A 24,008-nucleotide genomic window follows, 5' to 3' on the forward strand; every position below is an offset into this window, starting at 1 on the left:
TCATTCCCTTTACTAGTACCACACTTTTCTGTTTGGCCAGGTCACAAAGACTACTGCATGTGGAGAAAGCTTTCTTCTGTAACTTTTCCTACTGGAATGCAACCAGCCCATACTGAAAATACTGGGAAAGGGCTGAAATTATTCCAGCTTTTCTGCAAAATTTGTATATGCTTTGAACTGGCTTAATCACATCATCATAGTAACAGTGTAAGTGTAAGATGGGATATGCCTCCTTAACACTGCCTTTCACTCTGAGGTGACATGTTACTTGGACTAATGCTCCTGAAAAGTTTCAAATGGGTAGCACTTCTCAAAAGATATACAAAGGAAACATTTTTTGATGCATAGTTATTATTTCTCATGTGTATTGTCTTTCACTTTATTCCTCTCACATACTGAGGTACAGCCTGTAGACCTGCTCCAAAAATCTCTTTGGGGTTTAATGCCTTACTGGTTTTTAGGACTGCAGAGCAAATAACATTACCTGTTTTCTAACACAGTGTGTAGCCCCTATCTCTGTTCACAGAGGTTATTTCTTAGAAGCTGTAAAAAAGACTCTTCCATAGGAACCTGAATGGCTGACTGGTACGTCAGGCTTCTGGGTTCAGAGTGGGAGACTGGTTTTTCTGAAATTTGCATTCCCGAAATTAATTTTTTTGTGGACTGTGTAGGACATATGGCATATACAGAGTGTGCTGTGTAAAATTTGCAGTCTCATTTCCAGCAGTCCGTAAAGAAAAGTCACGAATAACCCCAGTATCTCGTGATAACAGATCCTTATTTCTCAAAAGAACAGAGGAGAGCTGTAGGTCTACACTTACCCTTGAAATAAGAACAGGTTGACATAGTTATAGCTTTTTGTGAGGAAGTTGCCAAGAACACGAGTTGGATATCCGCAGCGGATCTGATATGCTGATAAGCCAAAATAAACACATTTCACAAAATACCAGAGCTGGGCAACTGTGTTCTGGCTAAATTTCCTGTAATCGAAAAGACAGATAAAGGAAAATTATGAGCTTTGTGTCTGTATATGACCATATTAGCCTGAAAGGTTTTGAGGTCCCAGCAGTTTCCCTTGCTTGAGATCCTGTGAAAAGCCTTTGGTTTCTGACCCCACTGCAGAGTTGAAACAATATTTGAAAGCTGCAGGATGACAAAGTACATAAACAGCATTCTGTGATTCCAGACTGAACTAACCCCACTCCTTCAACCTCTCCTCACATGTCATGGGCTCCATCCTCCTACCTTCTTGGTGAACATGTGGCAATTCTGGCTGCAGTTCAATAGCATGGTGGCACTAAAGGAGATGCCTTCTGATGGACAGGGGTTTTACACCAGACATGATCCAATACTTTTATTTACATCCCATAAAACTATTTTCATTAAGAAATTTGCAGAGCCTTGTAAGAATCAGCCTGACTTAGAAGGAATACAGGAGGTTTCAGGTGCAGGTTTGAGATTAGCAACCTGATATGAATTTCATAAAAGCACAGGAAATATCAAAACTATCTTATTGCCTTTCAAATGACAAAAACAAGCCAAAAGTTTCAGATAAATTCTCAATGTGCAGTAAATAGGAAATCCACTTGAAACACACTTTTTTTTTTTTTTTTTTTTCAAGTTGGGGCACAATTACTAATGTACTGAGGAAAAACAAAGCATTTGGTTTTGAGAGGGAATGAATTCTTTTAGTTTTTCTTTACACTATGCACTGTTTTTTGTTTTTTTTTTTCCCTCTAAAATAACTTGACTGTTAACAAAGTGTAATATGCCCAGGTGACACTCTTGATTCCGCTGTGTAGTCAATGGAATGAGACAAATACTTCAAGTCAATTAAAGTCCTAATTTAAAGAGGGGAGTTAGCCCAGCACTAGAGAGGGAACCTTAACACCTCTGTGGCACAGACTGAAGTGATAACTGCCTGGAGCCAAGCAATGAGAAACTTTAGATTTGGGGATGAACCTGACCAGGCACATGAAACAAGATTTCACACAGCAGGTGAACACTTCCCACATCGCCTCCAGAGCCATGTGGCAGGAGTAGGAAAGGAAAACTTTTGCTCTTGAGAGGAGACATGGGTTTTAGACATTCCTTAGCCTAAGAAGATTTAAATCCACGGTTCACACATTCCAAGAAAGTGCCAAACTATAATTTGCTCCGAGAGAGATACTTTCTACTTATTCCAGCATGCAGCAGACTTGGGAGTAAGGAATCAAATCAGAGTCCAACATTGTCTCAGCCGAGAGCTCTAATCATTCAATTATAGGCAAGTTCTCTTTCACCTGCCTGCATTTTGGCCTAAATTGAGAATATTTCTGTACATACTTATATAATTAATTCCTCCTCAAACTCATGCTGGCCACAGTTATTGCTGTGGAAAGGCACTCCAACATTCTGCTTAGAAACAAGACCAAGAAGAAACATGTTCATGACTCCAAAGTTTTGCTACAACCATCTCAAATTTAAATAGAAACAACTTGGTAGAGCATCATTATTAAAGCCATATTATCTGATTATAAGGCTTATACCTTTCTGTCACTCCAGGCAAGATAAAGAACATCCAGAAATGTATTCCAAACACAAGGATGACCTGGAAGATGACCTTTCCCATGACAGTCTTCTTGAGGTACAGTGCTCGATCTACCACCATGGTACCAAACTGAATGAGTACCATCACCAAAAATGCCTCTGGGACTTGGTCCTCTGATAGTGAAGAGGTGATATCTGCTGCTGCAGAGTGTTTCTGAAAAGGAAAATAGAAGACTGATCGAGAAAGGAGGAAACTCACATGATACTTAGCATCTACAGCATGTAAATCTTACTGAGGATTTACAGATAGATGCCTCTGTGACATACCCCAAAAGCCCAAAATCCAAACACAATGATGATGAAGTCCACTGTATCTGCGAGGAACATCAGCACATACACATCAGTCACTGCACTGTAGTCTGGATGAATAAGATTGTAGAAAAACTGTCTGATGGGCACATACACCTGGAGAGTCCTAAAACAACATAGACCACAATGTGATTTAACAACACCATAACTTGGGCTGAAGAAAAGAATGGCTGGATGTGATATGATTGCTTCTAAAGATACCTAAGATCTGCTCTGAAAGCCTTCACAGACACCAGTTCCTTGTTCTGATTGCTTTTATACCACTGTGTTAGCATTTGTTTAGTAGAAATATACATAGCCAAAAAAGTTCATTCAGGGTATTTAGCTTTTTTTATCAGGCAGATGCTATTTGAACAACTGCTGATTTGTCTGATGCTCAGCTGGTGGGACTTAGAGTGAAAGCAGCAGCATAAAATGAACTGTCTATACCCCTTCATCCTCTTGAATTAACAGAAATAGTAACCTGCTCTCTATAAAAATCTGTTTTACTGCATACTGTCTGGAACATCCCCCCAAACCTACACAACTCTTCACATTGCTCACTTTTTAATTGTAAAGGCCTTGGCTTTGATCATTTGTTCTCTAAACTTTTCCATAAGAAGTTCTTTTCTTGATTTTTGCTTGATGCTTAGCACACTGCTTCCTTTCTGACTGCTGTTTCGTGTACTGGTACTTCCTGAAAAGAAAAGGGAGAGAAAGAAAAGCTAATTAAAGAAGTTTAAATACAAGAACTAGAAAATAATAAATCTTGAGACTTTCATCCCATATATGAGTCCCACATTTGAAAGAAGCTTTGAAATGAATTCTTATGCTTTTTTTTCCAATATGATTAAAACTTGAGAGCATACAGTAAAGGTTTAATCAGTGGCAGGTCAAAACTTGATTAATAACTATTAAAAGAGAAGGCTACAGACAAAGGCAAGTATTTGATTGATGAGACTCTGTCATCTTGATCAGTAATATATATGTTCAGGCTAGAGTATGCCCATCCATTTTACAAGATGGGATAGGCCATCTGTTTCAATCTATCTAACCAAAATTTTCACTCACTTCAAGTATCATCAAATGTAGATATGAAAAATACATATGCTTTGCATTCCCTCTAGCTGGAGATTATGCTGAACCAGAAATTCTGGATCTGGGCCACAGAGAGCATTCCTTTCCAAGCTTTTGGATAATGTCATTTTACAAACATAGTGAATCACAAAGTATGGTTCTCCTTTTGAACTTTAAGAAAGCCTGGAGTGTGTTCAAACATGAAGGTACTTCGGTTCATATCATATTTCCTCACTGAGGAGCAGCAGCATGTAGTAGCCTCTGGCATCTCCACAGCAACTGGCACAAAGTTTCACCAGGATGGTCCTATGGGATATAAATGTTTGTTCTTCAAATCCCAGAAATGCTATGACATTTACCTCTCTTAGATCTGTGTGAGGAGAAGCTGGACCTGTGTGAAAGCTGTGATATGCTGCTAGTGCTCTTCCTCCTGATGGCGGTCTGCTGCTCAGGGAAGTGGACATGGATGGACTCCACTGATGCTGCAAGATTGACAGATTTCAAAGAGGCAGAAGAGTCTCTCCTGCCTCCTGTCAGAGAGAGCTCATCATCAGTATCTTCTTTATTACTGGAGCTGTCCCCTTTCTCATCTTCATCCCACAATCCGTGGCACTGGTGGAAGAAGAGAGCATTTCAACCTTTTATTACTGACACAGGCAGTGGCAGAATTTATCACAGACTTGGCTAACCTCAGTCATGTGTTCACAAGGGGGAAAATATATTAACTGTGTTGGGATATGATAGAATCATTTAGGTTGGAAAAGATTTTTCAAGATCATCAAGTCCAACTGTAAGCCTAACACTGCCAAGTCCACCACTGAACCATGTCCCTAAATGTTATATCTACACATCTTTTAAATCCCACCAGGGATGGTGACTAAGTGACTAAGCCACTTCTTGGGCAACCTGTTCCAGTGCCTGACAACCCTTTCAGTGTAGAAATTTTTCCTAATATCCAAATGAGTGACTTTCCTATATCACATGATTGACTAAAAAAAATTAAAACTAAAATTTAGATATAAAATAAGAAACTACATGAACTCTGATTACCTTTAAAATGGATCTGTGGAAGAATAGAGCAAGGAGCTGAACAAGATCATAGTGCACGTAACCCTCTTTCTTCTCAATGCCAATAATATTGGGTGGATGGTAAGGCTTATCTTTTGTGTAATCCACATGTTTATTCCAAGGAAAGAAACCAAACTGAAAGAAGTACTTGATGACAATGGCCACCTGTTCAGAAGCACAACACACTTGGAGTGTTTATAAGCACGACAGATATAATAGCCTTGTGACATTCAGAGGGGAGAAATATTACTGCTTTTTCAGTTCTATGAAAAGATAAACAAGGATGTTCATTGCTTCAGAGCAACAACAGTTCACATTTCCTCCGTAATAAAGTCAATCAGCATTTACCAACAGATGATTCTGAGTGGCACCCGAAAGTACCACAAGCAGTGTATACTGTCTCTTGATTACCAATTACAGAGTAGCTGTTGGCAAATGATCTGTGCTTGTGATAAATGCTTTACATCAGGAAGGATATTGCTCACTTCAATGAAGAAAAACACAAACAGGGCCTTTTCATATCACTGAAATTGCTAAGGACTTTAGCAAATATTTCTATTAATAAGAAAGGCTAAAGGACCCTGATCCCAGAGATGAAAAACAGAAAAAAGAACATACAAAGCTTAAAATTTAACTTTTTTTTTTTCTTTTTTTTCTTTTTGGTGTTAGTCATGGGGTTGCAAAAACAGCAGCATACCTCAGTGTAGACAATGGCTGTCATCCAGAAACGTTTGCTTGGCCGAGGAACAGACAGCATGGCCCAAAGGAATATAAGGATGGGAAGCACCAGGGTTATCATGGAGGCAGAGATCATGTGGTTAAGGATGATCACAAAATAGCACACCATTTCTGACCGGGCCACCAGTGTATTGTACAGGGCATAAATAAGAAGCAAGACACGAGGCTGACCAACATAGAACTTCTCTGACTCCTCCAGCTCATCATCATGAAACATCCTGTGAGGAGCAGAGTACCATAAATGAAATTAAAATTTATTTCACAAGAGCTGCTTTTAAATTGCTACTATTCTTTCTTTTAACAAAAGTATAAAGATCTGCTGCTGAGTTCAATAGAAAAAAAAGAAAAAAGAAGGGATTTGATATTATAAACAAATCACTTGATTCTAACCTCAGAAAACAGGAATCTCAGGCAAAATAACTAGGAGCACCATTCTGCTGTTTTTTAATTTACCCAGAGAGTTGACCTGGGTCAAGAACTTGTGTACAAGCATAGCTTTCACACAATTGCCCACCAAACATATCTTATGTAAATATGCTGGTGTGGTCCTGTCTGGATTAATATCTGATTTATCAACATAGATAGGAATTTGGAGAACATCCAGAGGTCCATCAGGAAATGTACATTATGAGTAGACCTGTGATACATGTTTAGAACATAATAAATTACCTTGAACATTAGATGTATCCAATCTTCTCCCCTCTACCTGACGCAAATAAATATTAAAGGCAGCAAGAAATCACAACATGACCTTCACATAGACTCACAATTCTCTTTGCTTTTCCTAGAGTTCTTGTCTGAGAAGTGATGTTATTGAATAGCAAAAATGACAATGGAAAACCAGAAGAAAAGACACTGCATCTATAAAGTCAGATCTACACAGCCTCTCTCTCCAGATGCTGCCAGGCTGAAATGTGTTTCTACAGTTTAAGATTTTGTTCTTGCATTTGGGAAGTTCTTATCTAGCTGAGTCAGGCTGGAAAGCAGAGGAAGATCAGCAGCACCATCCCTACCTAAATGCTTGTTATGCTCCTGAGCACAGTAACTAAGAGGCAAAGAGGGCAACATCCTACCCCTTATCAAAGATCCTAGTAAGGTGGTCTCTCTACACAGTCCACAGTTTCTAGTGGCTTAAACAAAAACTCTACCAAAGGTCAGAGCTTCCCTTACAGCAATCCAAAATAATTAAAGGAGAAACATTTTCCCAGATAGCCCTGGAGGAAACTTATTTGAAATCACAGCTGCCTGGAGAAGAGAAGCCCTCTCCGCAAGGAATATTTAGAAAAGCCCCTGACCCCATGACAATTGCAGCACAGAAATCCAATGCTAATTGAAACAATTAGCTGTGGTATCTGGGGAGGAAGTGGAGATTCTTTCCAACATGAACTTGAATCATTTAAAAAATCTGTAATTAGAACAACTGCACAAGAAATGAGCTGCTTCCCTTGAATGAAGCTTAGCACAAGGTCTGTGTAAGAAACTGTAGGCTAGCTCTCAGACAAAAAAAAAGTAAGTAATGACAAAACTTCATAGACTAGGGCAACAATTTTTCCTGGTTGAAGATTCTTACTTGTTCAGAAGCAGCTCACTAGCCGTTAGCTCGTGTGTCAATGGAGGGAGAATTGTCTCAAGCCTGTCCGTCCGACTGTCGTCTGGGCTCACCATCATGAGGCTCTTACCAGCCGAGTCATCTGAGGAGCCAAAGGGAAGGTGCTCAAAGCTTACAGCTTTGCTATAAGAAGGAGGAGCTTCTGCATTGCTATCCACAGTGGAGTACAATGGCACATCGGTATCAGGAGTATACGCAGCCCCTTCTGAACCCAGGCTATAATCTTCCACCTCCTCTTCCTCTGGCCTTGATGCAGAAGGAGCACCTTCCTCTTCATGCTCCCCTTCTACCTCCTCAATGGTTTCTGTTGTCCCCTGACGAGAATAGAGCATGGTGACCTGTGTAGGTTCACTGTTGGAGACAGATGAAGAGAGAGTTGAGGCTTACCAGGTTCACCACCAAGAAAGTTTGTTAATTGTACCTTTATGTAGACAGCTGAGCAATCCCATTGCATTACCAGGCCTTCAAAGTTCATATAATCTGCTAGAAAATATGTCATCATGACCTCCTCTTACACAGATGGATATCGGTCCATCTGTCCCCTGAATGATGTCCCAGTGAGCTCACAGTGATTCACAATCCCTTCACATCAGCAAAAGGCAAATTAATGTCAAGAGAAACTACTCTATTTTTTTTCTGAAAGCAGCTCAAGCACTTTCTGACCAGAATGAGGACTTGCTACTACATCTATTTAAACTGTGTTCCATGGTGAATGATAGGCAGCCTCGGGGTTCCTTCTAAGCACGGTGCTTTTAACCACCACTATACAGGTGCTGTGTAGAATGGGAACATAAGCTGAATACACACATCAACTCTGATTCCACAGAAAAGAAAGAGTAAATTGCTCACACAGAGAAATATGACCCAGATTAGAAAACTATTACAGTGACAGGGTATCTTGCTTACCTTTAGATTGCCCTGTGTTCTTCAATTCAGTCTTCATTTTTACCTTACCTGCCTACTTTTCTTCTGCATGTCTCTATTTTCTTTTCAACTGTTCTTATTCATTGTGTTCAGTTCTCTCCTTGTTCACCTTGCTTATTCTCAGCTTTGCATATCCATAATCACTTTCTCTTTTCATGCTCTGTGCTCTGCAGTAGTCTCAGCTGATGTAAATTCATACAGCTTGAGGAATCCAGATGGGAATCCGGACAACATACTTAAAAAAATATTTTCTTGGCTCTGCTTTCACCCTTTTCATCCCTCATATATATTTCCTCACCTCTCCCTTTGAACAACACTGCTCTCTTTTTAGTCTCCATTCCACTCCTTTTCCATAGGTTAGGCAGCACGTATCAACTCAGTATCTTATGTTAGCTGAATGTTCTTGTATCTCAACAGAGAAAAAAATCAGATTTCTCATAACTCCTATGAAACCAATTGGGCCATGTTCTCACCTAAAGCGTAACCTTTTAAAGAAAACTAGCATTGGCAAAGCCAGCTGGCATTGCCATCTCCTGCCACAATTAAAAGTAAACTTCCATCTCTTTTTCTTTTGCACTGCTTCCAAACTTAATTGTGGCTACACTGGATACTTTTATTTCTAAGAGACTTTTAATTAGAATGTGTAACACTAATATTAGGATATGTGTTTTAACGATTCATGGTAGCACTCATCTTGGCAAAAATGCACAAAGCCGTAAAATCCCCTCATTTCAAAACTGATCAACATCAAAAAATTTTAAAACCTTTTAAATGTTGAAAAAGAATGATCTAGTGTGCAGGATTTACCTGCTAAAAAGTGAGTGAATGGTTTGAATAGTTCTCTCTTGCACTGGATATTCATATTATTCACTACCTTTTCATAGCTATTTTCCTTTTCATAATTCCAACACCTCACAGACTGTACTATTGATGGTAAAGTAATCAAAACATATTTAGCAATATTTCCTATATGGGAAAGCTAAAACTGAAATAGCAGGGCCAACATTTGCCTATCTTAGTTCTAAAATTAGACATCTAAGTCCATATTTAGGATAACTGATTAGCTGAGAAACTTCACTTCCAGCTTCCAATTTTAACAACCACCAGTTCGGTAACTCAGAAAATCAGACTCTTTTTTTAGCCAAATAAATGCAGACCTTAGACTGGTTTTAGACAGCCAATGTAATGTAACGTAACAACCTTCAAACATATATGAATTAAGGTGAAAACCAAAATAAAACAGGAACAAAAAAAACCCAATAACCAGAGTAAGAAGTGAAACAGCAAATGAGTCCTAGATTGTGGCCCTGACTTTGAACCTCAGAATCGTGCTACAACGCAGAAGGGAGTAAAGCTTCCATTAACCATGCAAACCACTCTGTACACCACGTATCCACCAAATCAAATTTATGCCCACTGCAGTAAGTATAATGGTATGGGTAAATGAGTGAACAAAGCATGCATGAGTTAAGCACCTTGACACTATACTGCCACTGTCAGCTGATGAGGAGGACATATCCATGCTCTGCATTTTACGAAGCCTAGGTCGAGCGCGCTCACTTGTTTTAGGAACAGTGTCTGGTCCATCTAAATCATCAAGGGTTGACTGCCTTGAGAACAGCATGGTTGCTTCAGTGTAGCAGCTAGCAGCGCAAACAGTTACAAAGACAGTGTTAAATACAAATCGTATTACTATACACATGGTTCAGTAAACAATTATGCTCGCCATGCAGGAAAACAATGACACACAAAAGGATAGAAGACAAGGATTTGTTTAGTCACCATGTAAACACATTTCTACGTGCAGATTGCTCATGGTTATATTCATTCATATAGGGTCTATAGAAGGCTAACAACCATCTATTCACTATTCAAAGGCATATGAAACCAACACAATGATCTACATGCTTTCCAGGGGAGCCAACTTATGTATGTGAAGAGAACTGATTTTCTTTGTTTCCACCTGAAATTTACAAATTCCACAAAGATGTTTGGGGAAGTGACCCTCTCTGCACCAAATCTATTTTATTAATGGTAAATAGTACTGAACCTTTTCACACAGGTACAAGCCAATTTCCTAAAAGAGCCCTTAAAACTGAATAAGCTCATATTCCACAAATAGAAAAACAGCTGTCAGACATTGGCTAATCCTCTTTCCGAACCAAGGAGCCAAATCGGATACATTACTTAGGCACTAAATACATGCCAAATATAACCTGGTCTGCATGGGATGGTTTTTATTTTGATATTTAGCAGTAAGCACTGATTATTCTTTCCAGATTTCATTTATTTCAATCACAGCTTTAAAACTCTTTCAGAATTGGTAACATGCACATCTTGAAGAAAAGAACAGATATAATAAACCCTTATCTCCTTTCACTTATCAAATACAACAGGACACCATAGACAAACACCATAGATTGAGCATTTATGTACTACTGGAGAAAAGAACAACTGGATGATATATGAGAAAGACAGTACATAATTAAACACAAGCACATAACATAGCAACAGGAAAGAAGCGAATACATTAATGACATATGGTAGGTAAAATTATTATTTCTCCTGTAAAAATCTTTGAAAAACACAGATGTCTATGAAGTAAGTTGAGGGAGCTGGTGTTTTAACACATGCAGTGACCAGCCTGCATCTCTCAGAGAGAATGAGAGAAGAAAATAACCCAAAACACAGGATTTGGGCTCTGCTTTTCTTCTTTTGAATCTATCTGTGTTACACCTGAGCAGCAGAAGCGGGGAATTTGCTTCCTTGGCAAGCACTATGTTTGTCCAGGGGCACAGAGAACTGAGGAAGAGGTCAGAAGGGAAGTACAATGGTGCTTTCCATGTTACTTCAGTCTTGCTAGCTTGAAGTGAGGAAAAAAATCCACTGGCATGAAGTTACAGTTTGCCATTACTACCTTAAGGAAAATGGGGAGGAAAACAGCAAAATATGTGGATCAAAGTAGCAGTTATTCTTAGGCTATGGTCTTTTTTGACAGAATAGGTTGAGGCCAAACGCATACTTTGGTCTTTGAACAGAAGTAAAGTATTACCAAGATACCAAAGGTATTGCGAAACACTTTCCTTAAGAACAGTATTAATGGCAGGGCCACCCCTGTCCTGCCAGTTAATTTGGCCAAGACACTGTAGAAACCACTTAATTACTTTTGTGTGTGAGCGAAGGCAGACAAGCATCCTCCAGACAAAACCTGGAGGGCTGTCTGCATGGTGCAGGGTTTTGATGAAGCAGCAAATACTGCTTCTTATATAGGAACAGGAGATCCACCCTCGAGGCCTGATTCAGCAGTTGGAGCTCTGTTTTATGGGCTCCAGGGGGTTATAAGGGACATTTCCCTTTGCACATACACCAGTGGAGTATAGCCAGGTTGTTGTACTAATAGTGAGGTTTTGGTGCTAAAATATAGGGAAATGAAGCAGCAAGTAAACAATCTATTTCTGCAGATTATCCTTCTGTGTGCTACAATGTTATCCACATACTATTTTACATCTGTAGAGCTGCGTTTATTCTTTTCAAGAGTGACACCTCTTACTAAGGTGTTGAAGTATTTTAAATGCAGACGTAGTTCAAAGGCAACCTTCCGAGGCCTTAATTGGAGCAGCTGTTGAAATTGAAGTAGCACATGCATGTTCACATATTTTCACTGCAAGAAACATGTCAGCTGCCCTCCAAAATGTATCAGTTCTGACCTGGGTCCCAGAAAAAATAAGGGGAAAAAAATCTATTAATACCAATAGATAAAAATATTTGCCTAGATGGAGTCCTTGCAATAATTTGGTTTAAAGCTGTTTAAAATGAAGGATGAATCATCAGAATTATTGACTGAGCAGCTGCTCTGTATCCTTGAATATCAGGAGATGTCTATGAGGTGACACCTGTAGCACAGTCTGTATATTCAGTATGTACTTTGGGAACATGGTTCTAAACATGGAGGAAATGAGAACACCAATAAAGTGGAGAGATTTACACTTGGCAAAGCTCATGTTGCCTCAGTCATTGACTATCGTATAAATTTAATCCAAGCATACCTTCCTGAGTGACTTTTCAAATTTGTGTCTTTGGAGACCTTGAAAAGCATTAGCTCTTCGAAATAATTCAAGGAATAGGTATTTTAAATTGAATGTTCATTAAAAGCTCTGAGTTCAAGCATTTTATCTAAAGTTGATTTGGTACCCATTTCAAATGGGGATATATATAGTAGAGATGTATTTATCCACAGTGAGTGGGAAATTTCTTACTTTATTGCTTCCTTTTTGCTGAACAGATTTACCCTTCCCAGACAGTTTATTAGTTTAAGGGGTTACTTACAATTTTTTTTATTATTTTTTTTCCCATCCATGGATTAGTTACTGACTGGCATTAACTTTATGAACTACTTCACTCCCCACATCTGCAAACAACGATCCCAAACATTTCCAATCAATCATGCTCCTTGATCAGACCTACATCCAGCCCCAAACTGGGACTCTCCTTTCATCCTTTCTCCTGCCTCCCAAGGCAAATGTTACTTCTCCAGTATTCCCCACCTGAAGCCCCGTTCTCCCATCTGATGAGGGAACCACAGACGAAAAGTGGTGTCCATAAACACCTTGTCTGCATTTATATGTTCACTATTGCAGGAGGGCCAGGGGCTACCACCTGCAGCTCCTATAAAAGCGTACACACAGGCAGAACTGGGAACTGAATCCATTATTTGTGATGGACAAAAATTAATAGAAACTGAACTGGAAACAAAACCATGGATATCCTGAAATCTAACTTAGAAGCTGCCTCTAGCTGCTGTTTCATAATCATAGGCAAAGTCCCATAAAAACAGCCAAATCGTTTTCATAAGTTGCCAACCATGTTACTGAAATTCACAAGCTGCTTAACCTAATAAGCAGTTCATCAGTCAAATGGAATCAGAGAGCAGTGAATGCTCTACCATGCTAGCTCCTGATCCCTCCTGGTAGTGCTCCTCAGAGAGCTTGTTAAGGATCAACATCAGCCTCTTCTTCTCCTGGCCAATATGAACTTTGTACTTTGGTTTTAGAATACATGATACATAAAGAGAAACTAAACAATTACTTTACAAATACCTCACTACATCTCTGGTCACTGTATAGAAAAATGACTACAAATAAAAGACAGGCCTACTAAAATAGAAATTACCACACAACATGCTCTGCAAAACTCCTTCTAAAACTTTATCTGGGGTAAAAACGCCATCCCTGGATAAGACTTACAAGGCAAGAAGTCTACAGTTCCTGCAACGGATCAGGAGCATTGTTCTCTCTGTAAATCCAGTGTTTAGAGCACTGAGTCCATACCTACAGTAATTCCGGTCCTGAATACTGAGAAATACATATTATTATAGTGGAATAACTTCAGTGCTTCTGTGGCCCTGTGTACTTCCAAACATGCCCATCTTACTCATGGATGTAGTGTCTGCTGCAGAACTTGTGTCGGAATACCAAAGAAAGATAACCAGAATGCTGATTAGAAACCCTCTGCCCCTTCCCAAAATACTTCTATTGCAGTCCTAGGTCTGTGATCTCAGGGGTGTTATAGATTTAATTAGATGCTTTTACATTCACTGGAGATCAGTACTCTGAAATGTAAAATGCCACCTTCTCTTGTTTGGGTAATTAAAAAAAACCCAGTCAATAAACTCACATGAAATTTAAAACATGTAACATTTCTAAAAATGCTCATAAGCACTCTTGTAATCCCAGGAAGATGTGTGCAAGGGTGCCCGAATAAACAGATGGCATTATCATCAAATCAACAGACTCATTTTTGCTTCCTCTAATTACAGGTCATTATCATTACAGCAGATGTGTACAATTTGTAAATATGCTCAGTGTAAGAATATTTGATTGTTTGTTACCAGAAAGAGAATTTGAGACTAGAGAAATCACTCATAATTCTGCCTTTGCTATTCCTTGGTTTATAGGTCCTACAACATCTAGAGGGAATGGGGATGATAGTACCACATGTGAAAGATGCAGCTTTCTATTTGTTGCAAAGCAGCTCCACAGAACCACTGAAATCTCTGAGTTTGAAAAGATATTTTAAATGTGTAAGTATGCTCAAAGTGGGACAACAAACGAGTGGATATTCTGAAACAAAAGACATTAACAGAGCTAAAGACTGGATACCATCCATCAAAGAGACAGAATATACACATGAAAATTACAAGATATGTCTTTCTTTTTCAGAATTAATTTGGGAATTGGCTTCCCTTTCCATCTAGTTCAAGTTCTTGCTAACATGGTTGTATAATAATGACAATGTCTATATTCTTCTATAGTAAACAGTGTGACCAAAAACAACTGAATGAAAGCAGGACTGATATTACTATTCTTTCTTTAGGCGAGACTGAACTTGTGGAGTTAAATTCTGCTGTGCAGATATCCAAGTGGCTCCAAGAGAGTTGGCAATAGAATTTGGCTTTACATTTTTCTCACATCATCTGAGTCCTGTAAAACTTTGAGACAAAACACAAAGGTGTTGCTTAGTTGGGTAGCTAGCCACTGAGAATGATTTGCTGAGATTTTGTGTTTTTGCTGGAGTGAACTTCTCAAAGGCCAGTGCTCACCCTGGGGAGCAATTTGTGAATATTTTCTTGAAGCACAGTACCCACAGGCACTCTCTTCCACTTGCTTTTCAGTAACACCAGAAAGGAAGACAAGCCCTCATTATTTTCACTCTGCTGACATCTACCCATATGTCATTAGTAAAAGCTGTGCAAAATTGGCTGTACACAAAAGCTACTGAGTTTGCTGGGAGTATCAAACTCAATACAGTACTGCAACACTTCAGAGATAAACAGGAGACAGCAGAATGCAATGAATTATGAAACAGCTGGATTTCCAAAGCCTTCCCTTCTCCCCCTCATGTTGGACAATTTATGCAGTCTCCTAAAAGTCAAGAACACCAGGGACATGATGGAAACAGGCTGGCTCTGTAGGAGAAGGAAGTGAATGTGTGTGCCTCTGTGGGCATGGAGCAGCAGGAGCATGCGGTAGTGTTGGAAAGGGACTTCGTGGCATCCATCTGCAGAAAAGAATGAGGAAGGTGGTTCTCCTGAACTAATATGGGTATTTGATCCACAAACGGTGTAGCTCTGCTGGACTGTAATCACAGCAGTGAGGCAATTAGGCACAAACGACCTTTGCCCTGTGTGTATTGGAGGGGGATTTTGTTCTCTCAAATCCAGAATCTCTCCCAATGCAAAGCCTTTTTTCATTTGTGAGCAAAAGAAAACAATTTATTTTACAAAGATAAAATGTTCACAATTAATGGAGTTCCCCAACTCCATGCCTGAATTTGTAACACAGCATAACCATATATAACCATCCTTAGAAGGCTCTTACTTTCAATTACTTTTTGCAAGATCAGAACCCCTATCAATGATTCCTAATTTTAGGGGAAACAGAATACACTGAGGTACTCATGCAGTGGAAAAGAAGTTAGGCTAACAATGGAGTCCCCCACTATAAAGGAATAGTAACATGTAACAGTTTTGACTATTAAAATGGCATGGATAAATAAAAAAGAAGATTCAACAGTGATTAGAAAGTTCATAAGTAACTAGACTTTCTCTAAAAATCATGTCTACTGCATGATGCCTCTATCTTTCACAAAATAAAATTAAATGAAATCAATACCTGGAGATACTGTCACGAGAAGCTGCTGAATCTAAACTATCCATTCTTTCAGACACTTGCAAATCAGAGGCTTGGCCAGGGTTTTTATCAATTGAGTCTAGTCCTGACTCCTTAGAAAGTTTCATCATGTGGTTCTGGTAATACATATGGATGCTCTCCCGCGTTGGAACGTTTCCCTGTGGAAGAGAGTACAGGTACATGGAAAGGGGAAGATGTATTCTTTGAGGAACTGGTTTCTTCTGTCATTTGGCAAGAAATAGATTAAGGATTGTGCAAATGCATTCCTAGTAAATGATAACCTCCCAGTAGCAGTTTCTTTGCAGAGTGCAAGTTGGATTCTGACTTAAATTACCCTGGCACAAAGTGTTGGAGTTTCAAGAAAAACTGGAGCAATGCAAGTGATTTCAGCCTTTATGTAGCAAAAAAACCCACCAACCTTTGTGCAGTTGACCTTTGCCTGGTCAACTGCAGGTAACACAGCATGAAAATGAGGTCTGGGATGGGACCATGACTCAACCTGTACTCTAGCAACTTTTGAGACATCTCTTAGATAGCTTCACTGACTCTAAGAACAATTGTATTTCTTACTAGTGCTCAGTAGCAGTTTTTTAACACAGAAACAAAAGAAACAGGTCATGTACAAACTGATGTAGATCATAGAATGGTTTGGGTCGGGAGGGACCTTAAAGACCATCTAGTTCCATGGGCAGGGACACCTCCAACTGGACCAGGTTGCTCAGAGCTCCATCCAGCCTGGCTTTGAACACTTCCAGGGAGGGGTCATCCATAACTTCCCTGGGCAACCTGTTCTAGTGTTTCACCACCCTCACACTAAAGAATTTCTTTCTAATATCCAATCCAAACCTACCCTCTTTCAGCTTAAAACTGTTGCGCTTTGTTCTATTGCTCCATGCCCTTGTAAGAAGCCCCTCCCCAGCTTTCCTGTAGGCCCCTTCAGGTACTGGAAAGCTGCTGTAAGGTCTCCCTGGAGCCTTCTCTTCTCCAGGTTGAACAGCCCCAATTCCCTCAGCCTGTCTTCATAGGAGAGGTGCTCCAGCCCTCTCAGCATTTTCATGGCCCTCCTCTAGACTCACTCCAACAACTTGACATCCTTCCTGTGTTGGGGGCTCCAGGACTGGACACAGTACTGCAGGTGGGGACTGATGAGAGCAGAGTAGAAGGGGAGAATCACCTCCCTTGACCTGCTGGCCACCTTTCTTTTGATGAAGCCCAGGATCCAGTTGGTTTTCTGGGCTACAAGCAGACATTGCCAGCTCATGCTTAGCTTCCCATCAACTACCATGGCCAAAGCCCTTCTCCTGTGGGCTGTTCCTAATCCATTATTCTCTCAGCCTGTACTTGTGCTTGCAAATTTTCATTAGTGTCCCAAATTAATAATTTATTCATGAGGTGTGGCTACAGTTGGAAAACCATTAAAAATACACTGAAGACCGTCACTCTCTCTGGGACTTCAAAATCAAGCAAGTTCATGAAAGGATGGTTTCATTAACTGCCAGCCTAGATCTAGGCACAGAATCAAGTCTTTCTGGTGGTGATACTACATTCATAATTCTAAAGGCTTATGACAAAAATAAAAATGAGAATTTTACAGCCTGTTCTTAGGCAGAAACACATCCAAATCAATCCACTAGCAGTTGCACTGACTTCAGAAGATACACTGAGAGAGCAGATTGCTATTCTTGAACAGTTATTTATCTGGTTTATAACGAAACCTTATAAAAGGACTTTTTCCAGCTAAAATACTGCCCGTATTCTCTGTGCTAATGTTATTAGTTACTACTATTTCAACTCTGGTCCTCCATGCTGTCCCAAACCAAAAATTTTTAAAACCTGAAGTTTTGTGAAAAATATTTTAACAATATGTGAAACTCAGGTTTTTAATTAGGTTTGTATACAAACTGTGTTGTTCCCGCATTATTAAGTGTTTGTTCCCTTATGACAGCCTGCCTCTGAAACTATGGCACATGCTACATCCTTGCTTGGCTGCAGGCCTAGGATAAAGCACAAGAGCTGTGACAGCAGAAGTCCCCTACAACGGATGGAGGACCCAGTTTGAGAGATTCTTCTGTAGCTAGAAATGAGACTAGAGAAGGTTTATCAGGATAATCATCCCCAACTCCACATCAGTCAAAGGAAACAAGCCACCATGATGGCTATGAGAGCCTCTTTTCTTGGGCAGCAATGAAAGGCATGTGGCCACCACAGGACTTGGGGATACTATGGAGGAACTGATGATTCAGATGTTCATGGATACCAGTATTTCACTGGAGAGAAAGATCCTAGAAAAAGCCCTGAGGTCTAAAGCTATTGACAGAAGGGAAATTCTTTGAAGAGCCCCTAGTTCCAGAAGATTTAGGATTGAAGTGAGATATATCAGTCTATGCAAGTACAAATGGGTTGTACTGTAATCAGGTGGCTGGCAACATGAAATGGAAATAAATACATAAATAAATCTATTGGGAGCAAGAGATAGGAAAAAATTATTAAAGTTGAGGTGAAAAGTAACGAAGAATGATCAAAATAAGGTCCCAAATAAGTAATGGCCATAAAAAGGCAGTTAGCCTGGCTTCTGCATAAATGTTAAAACTTTAAAAACTCAGGAGTAGTGAGAAAGAATCCTATGTGGATGCTGAAGTATCAGAGACTTCTGAGAGCAAAAAGGAGTATCCCTACAATGCTGTACTATTACCGTGCAAATCTTATAGGAAGGATGGAATGGAAGATAACTTGAGAAAGAGGTGGTACAGGTCTAAAAGCATAGTCTAAAAAATTAGGTAAATTAACTGTGTTAGGATTATCAGAGTCTCTACGGGTGGACCAACGAATATTGTAAAAGTACGGTATGAAGGCTCAATATTTGGCCATGAAATCAGGAGAGCACCAGTGCCTCTTAAATACTAAGAAAGATGAAAGAATGTTCCATCTGAATAATAATATACAGTAACTCCAGCTGATTTTCAAATGTATTTGTGTAGGTAAACATCATGAAAGGGCCTGCATGCATACACACATACACAAAAGACACCAGAATGGAAAGGATCAGGAGGGAGAAGGAAGAAGACATCCTTCAAGAAATGGAAGTCATGAAGAAAAACAAGAATGAGCTTCCTCAACTTAAATGTAAATCTTCAGCAAATTAGACCAGAAGAGATGCTAAAATAACTCACCAAATAAAAGAAGATCTGGTAACAAACAAATTTTCAATTATATCACAGGAATCACCTGCCAGAAAGCCAAGGTTTCAAGAGGTTATCAACGAGTAAAGAGGTGTAAGAGAGTTATAGCAATAGGACAAGAAAAGACTGAGTATTTTTCTGTCCTCTTAGAGAGGAAACTGAGACTGTAGAAAAAGTCTCCAATGTTCCCAATGGAATAACTTGAATTCTATGGAATGACTGGAGTATTTATTTTATAAAAGGCAAGTCTGAGAACAAAACAATAAATTGAGCACTAAGTGGACAGTGCTCACCCAAGAGCTCTGCAGGAACCAGTGGATGAAACAGTGCCAGGGAAGAGAAGGTAACTCCAATTGTTACACATGGCTGCTGGAGTGATGATCTGTGACCCTTGTAAGAAATTAAGTGGTCGTAAAATAAAGCAGATTGTATCTATTTCTTGTACTTATCCTCCAGCAAATGACTGGAGACAAAGGGCAGAAACCATTTTTTTTTTCTTTACAAAGGAAGAAGGTCACTGACTGATTCCCCCAAGGAGTTTTACTGTCCAGTATATTCAGAAATAATCTGTGTAAGGAGGATAGTGATGTGATAAACTTTGGAGATGAAAAAAATATTACCTGGGATAAGCATTAAGTTGACTGAAGTAGTCCTGAAGAACTTAAAACTGAGTGACTTGGTAAAAAAAAGGCAAGAAAAGCAATGGAAAAAATAACCTAAAATGTATATATATGTAATGACAGGCTTTATGCCAGCTTTTGTTAGCCTTAGACATCTCGGACTCAGAATGTACAGTCCCCTGAAAATAGGTAGCATTCACTAAAAATCAAAGGAGCTTGACTGTTAGATCTTACTAGGAAAGCAAAAAACCTCACATCATTTTCCTGTACAAACCTGTGATTCACCCACACCTTGAAAACAGTGTGTAGTTCTCATCATCAGGTCTTAATAAGGAGGTATTAAAACTAGAAATAGTATGAAGAAGGACAATAAAGATGGTGAGAGGAACTGGATGTGAAGAAAGGCTAAAAAAAAAGGGACGTTTTAATTTCAAAGAGAATGACAGAAGATTCCATGAACATTTAAACAATCAGGAATAGTAGAAGAAAATGGAATACATCTCTGATCTACAGGAGACACCAAAAAAACTATCAGGAAGCAGGTTTAAAATGAACAAAGGGAAGTACTTTTAAATACACCATATGGAGTAACACTACAGACCTCTGTATTGCAAGATCTTCTGGATGAAAAAAAGACTATACAAACTCCAAGAATATAGATTCCTAGGTACTAATGAACATCATGATCCAGATCCAATTTCTCGTTTAGGATGTCCTAAACTATCGATTGCCAAAAGCTCAGACTTATTCCAAAGGCACATTTACTCTGAACATGCCATGTTTCTTTTGCTCTTCTTTTGTGTTGAGGTTTTGGTGTTTGGGGTTTTATTTGTTTATTTCGTTCGGTTTGGTTTTGGTTTTGTTTAAATGTATTTATTTGCTGTTATTATCTGCTTACTGTTGGACACTTTGGGGAAAGTAATAGGAACTAAATGCTAACACTGAGGCAGCCCTCCCTTCATGTTTAGTGCTTCTTGGCCAGATCGGGCACAGATTCCTTCTGACCAGGAAAGCCTGGCTCTACAACCACCTGGAGTCATGGGCAGCTGCTTATTGTGCCAGCAGACATTGACAGCGCCCAGACAATACCTGGCCTTATTGAAGTCAGGATTATTAATGTATTGTTGACCTTTTTTTACTTATTAATCTCTGAGAATAGTCTGCAGCTTTTAACAAAAACTGGAAAGAAATAAAAATGATGTTTCTATGCCAAGTTTCCAGAAATAGTGGGTAGCTAGTGAGATATGTAAAAATACCTGTGCTTAAAATGAGAGCTTTATTCAAGTACCACCTTCCTGCATTTTGAAGATCCAAATACATTTCTAGTTACACTATCAACATTAATTTTTTATAGCAATGGGATTTACTAATATATAACTAGTTTGTGGAGGATCATGTAGCTCCATTGTAATTGAATATTATTCCCGTATGTGTCAGTCGTATCCAAGGAAAGGTGGTCTACAAAAGGACTGAAATACGCAAACCGAGGTATTTCTTGAGCTGTTATAATGCCATGCCTTCTCCTCTCTACTTGAATCAACCCTGTCCCCCAAAGCCACCTCTGATCACAGGAGCATTTCAGCCAAATCCTTAGATCAACCTCTCAAATAATTATTTTTCCAGGAATTCGTTTTATGTCAGGATAATAAATCAAACAATTTATTATTTATATATTTATAAAACAGCAAGCAGTAAAAGAGTCCAGACCCATTTTGAAAAAGCATGTGCAAGTGAGATTTTTATATTTTTTCTCCTTAACACAGTGATCTCAAAAGACACTTTCATTTTTCACCGAGCTGGAAATGGCGTTAGCAGACAAAAAAGACCAAATGTGTTACCTTCTTAATCTCCCTGGTCAGCATACAGCGCTCAATTCTTAGCACCGTGGAGATATCAATGTGTTCTCTTGAGATGGAATTAAGCCAAGCTGTAAAACTGTCGAGTGTTGCCAGGAAAAGGACCCAAGTGAACTTCAAGATATTAAATATCCTCTTGATGATGTTATCTAAGGGAGAGGAAAAGCAACAGAGAGTTAATGAATGCAAGTATCTTTAACTGTATTACTGCTTGGAGTTAGATTAATTTTTCCTTTATTGTCTAATAATAATAATCCAGGCTTCAAAACCCCGTCATAGTAAGGAATCTGAAGATGGCTCGAGGCCTTTTGGCTGTCGGGGCCATTTTCCTGCCTACACGTCTAGGCTTATCATCTGGAATCCCTTTTCCATCCTCTAACACTCTTGTCCAGCAATTGCTAGTTATATAAACAGTCCCTGATTTTAGAGGAGGATTTTTAGATGCACAGGTCTAAAAAATGAAACCCAAAGATCTGGACATCTCCTGAGAACTGTTCAACATCTCCCATGATCTCAACAGCAGTTCAGCGAGTGTGTTGAGCTGAGCCTCTTACCTCTGTTTATTTGTGCGTGCTTCTCTCTTCACAGAGTTTGCCTTTTCTGCTTCAACCTTGCTTCACTGAGTTCAGAAGTCTAACCTGTCTAAATAGGCCATGAATCTCTCTCAGATTTCCAACCACCTAAACATGCCTCTTTGCAGTTACTGTTTCCAAAGCCTTTTTTTTTTTTTTTTAATAGACTGCACTGTGTCTTCAGCTGTCTCAGATCAACTAGCACAAACCATATAAATAATTTATAAAACATTACTCTTGCACCATTTTGCCAAAGCAGTGTACTCTCCCATGAGCATGGCTTATGAGTTTATATCAGCAATAGTAGCTTTATTTTCCTGAATTCAGCTGTCTCAAGTTAATTTCTCATTTCAGTAAGTCCTTTAGAATTAGCAACTGCATTTCTCTCCCAAAAAGCAGCACTTCCACCTTCTTTTTCTTCCACTGCCAAACATGCACACCACACTACAGTTCTTATGTAGTGTAGCAAAAATGCTAAAACATTTTCTTCCAACTAGCCAGTTCCAGAGCTACTTGTCCCTGTTGGGTTGCAAATCCCAGAGCACAAGCTCTGAAGATAAATTTTAGAGTAACCTAAGAAATAATAGACAACTGTCAATAATCTGCCATGCAGTAACAAAATGCTTGAAGTAGATACTAAGGAGCTAATGTATGTGCTTTCAACAGCCTCAGTTCTTAGCTGTACCACAAGATGGCACGCAAAACTTGGTGGAGGGCAGATTTGCTCCTTACAAAGAATGCAAAACTGAAGCTGTAATTAAGCAAAAGATTACCTATGGAGGAACAAGGACGCATCTCTAGGTGTGCAGGCAGGGATGTCTGCACCTATGTGGGGTGAGAAACTAAGCAAGAAACCCATTAAAGGTACATCCTTGTAAAGCCGATGATGAAATGGCAGTAGGTAACATTTACCTGAGAACTGGTCCAGTACCTCTGAATAAAAGAACATTTAGTCTCCTTCAGTTGGTCCTATAATTACTTCAATAATATTTTGCCCTCTTTATAAGGCCTTTTCTATGTCATTTAGAATTGGAGATATCTTATTATTTATCTACTTAAATTTTATTCACTCATATTTCGACATGCAGGTCTTGAAGCTAAGGGCATCTTGCCATTGAAAAATGAAATATAAGGCTGTTTCTACTACTAGGAGCTTTCATTTCCTTTGAAATCCAGATGTAATGCTACAAATAGGTTAAAAGAAAATGTAGCACTCATCCACAGAAATATACAACATAGAATCTTTTATTAACCCACACTCTTCCTCTCTACCGTATAATTTCTGCTGCTGGCTTCAGAAGAATTACAGCTCTCAGATTAAAATTATCTGTATCATTCCCACCACTAGCATGTCACAGTCTCACTGCAGCTCTTTGCCAACCACTTCCAGTTTAATCTGAAAGGTAATTTTTCTCTCTGGGATGGAGGTGATTTAGTATACATTTTTTATGAGGCTGTAGCTGTTCTGGCAGCCTTGCTGTTCTCCAAAACTTTTTAAAAATTATCTTTTGGGGATCAATTTCATCTCAACATTTTCAAAAAGGGAAACCAGTATTTATTTTCTGCAGAGACTGTTCCTGTTTCTTAAAGGGTCAAATGCAGAGAGGGCTTCTTTCTGCCTGAGAGTGGGAGACAGGATTTGTTCCAAGGTTAATAATGATACTAATGCTTCGTAACAAGTACTGCCTAATTTTTTCAACCATTTTCTTTAACTAATTTTACCTAGGAATGGCCAAAAAATATAAAGCACCTTACATTGGCTACTCCAATATAAATTAATTAGAAACCTCCTTCTCTTTC

At 39.1% G+C, this 24,008-nt stretch overlaps 1 protein-coding gene across 1 annotated transcript in view; it reads right to left on the minus strand.

Moving 5' to 3' along the window:
* Nucleotides 1-24,008, minus strand: part of PIEZO2 (piezo-type mechanosensitive ion channel component 2) — a 258,854-nt gene that overhangs the window by 14,123 nt on the left and 220,723 nt on the right. The window contains exons 35-45 of the mRNA XM_010006936.1: nt 21,619-21,785; nt 15,964-16,139; nt 9,769-9,936; nt 7,331-7,720; nt 5,720-5,978; nt 5,005-5,187; nt 4,314-4,566; nt 3,442-3,574; nt 2,857-3,004; nt 2,529-2,743; nt 822-980 (exon numbers count right to left, since the gene is read on the minus strand). Coding sequence (XP_010005238.1) covers nt 822-980; nt 2,529-2,743; nt 2,857-3,004; nt 3,442-3,574; nt 4,314-4,566; nt 5,005-5,187; nt 5,720-5,978; nt 7,331-7,720; nt 9,769-9,936; nt 15,964-16,139; nt 21,619-21,785 — 2,251 coding nt within the window. The remainder of the gene's footprint in view (nt 1-821; nt 981-2,528; nt 2,744-2,856; nt 3,005-3,441; nt 3,575-4,313; nt 4,567-5,004; nt 5,188-5,719; nt 5,979-7,330; nt 7,721-9,768; nt 9,937-15,963; nt 16,140-21,618; nt 21,786-24,008) is intronic.

Source organism: Chaetura pelagica, unplaced genomic scaffold (assembly GCF_000747805.2).
Source record: "Chaetura pelagica isolate M959 unplaced genomic scaffold, ChaPel_1.0 scaffold109, whole genome shotgun sequence".
NCBI lineage: Eukaryota > Metazoa > Chordata > Aves > Apodiformes > Apodidae > Chaetura > Chaetura pelagica.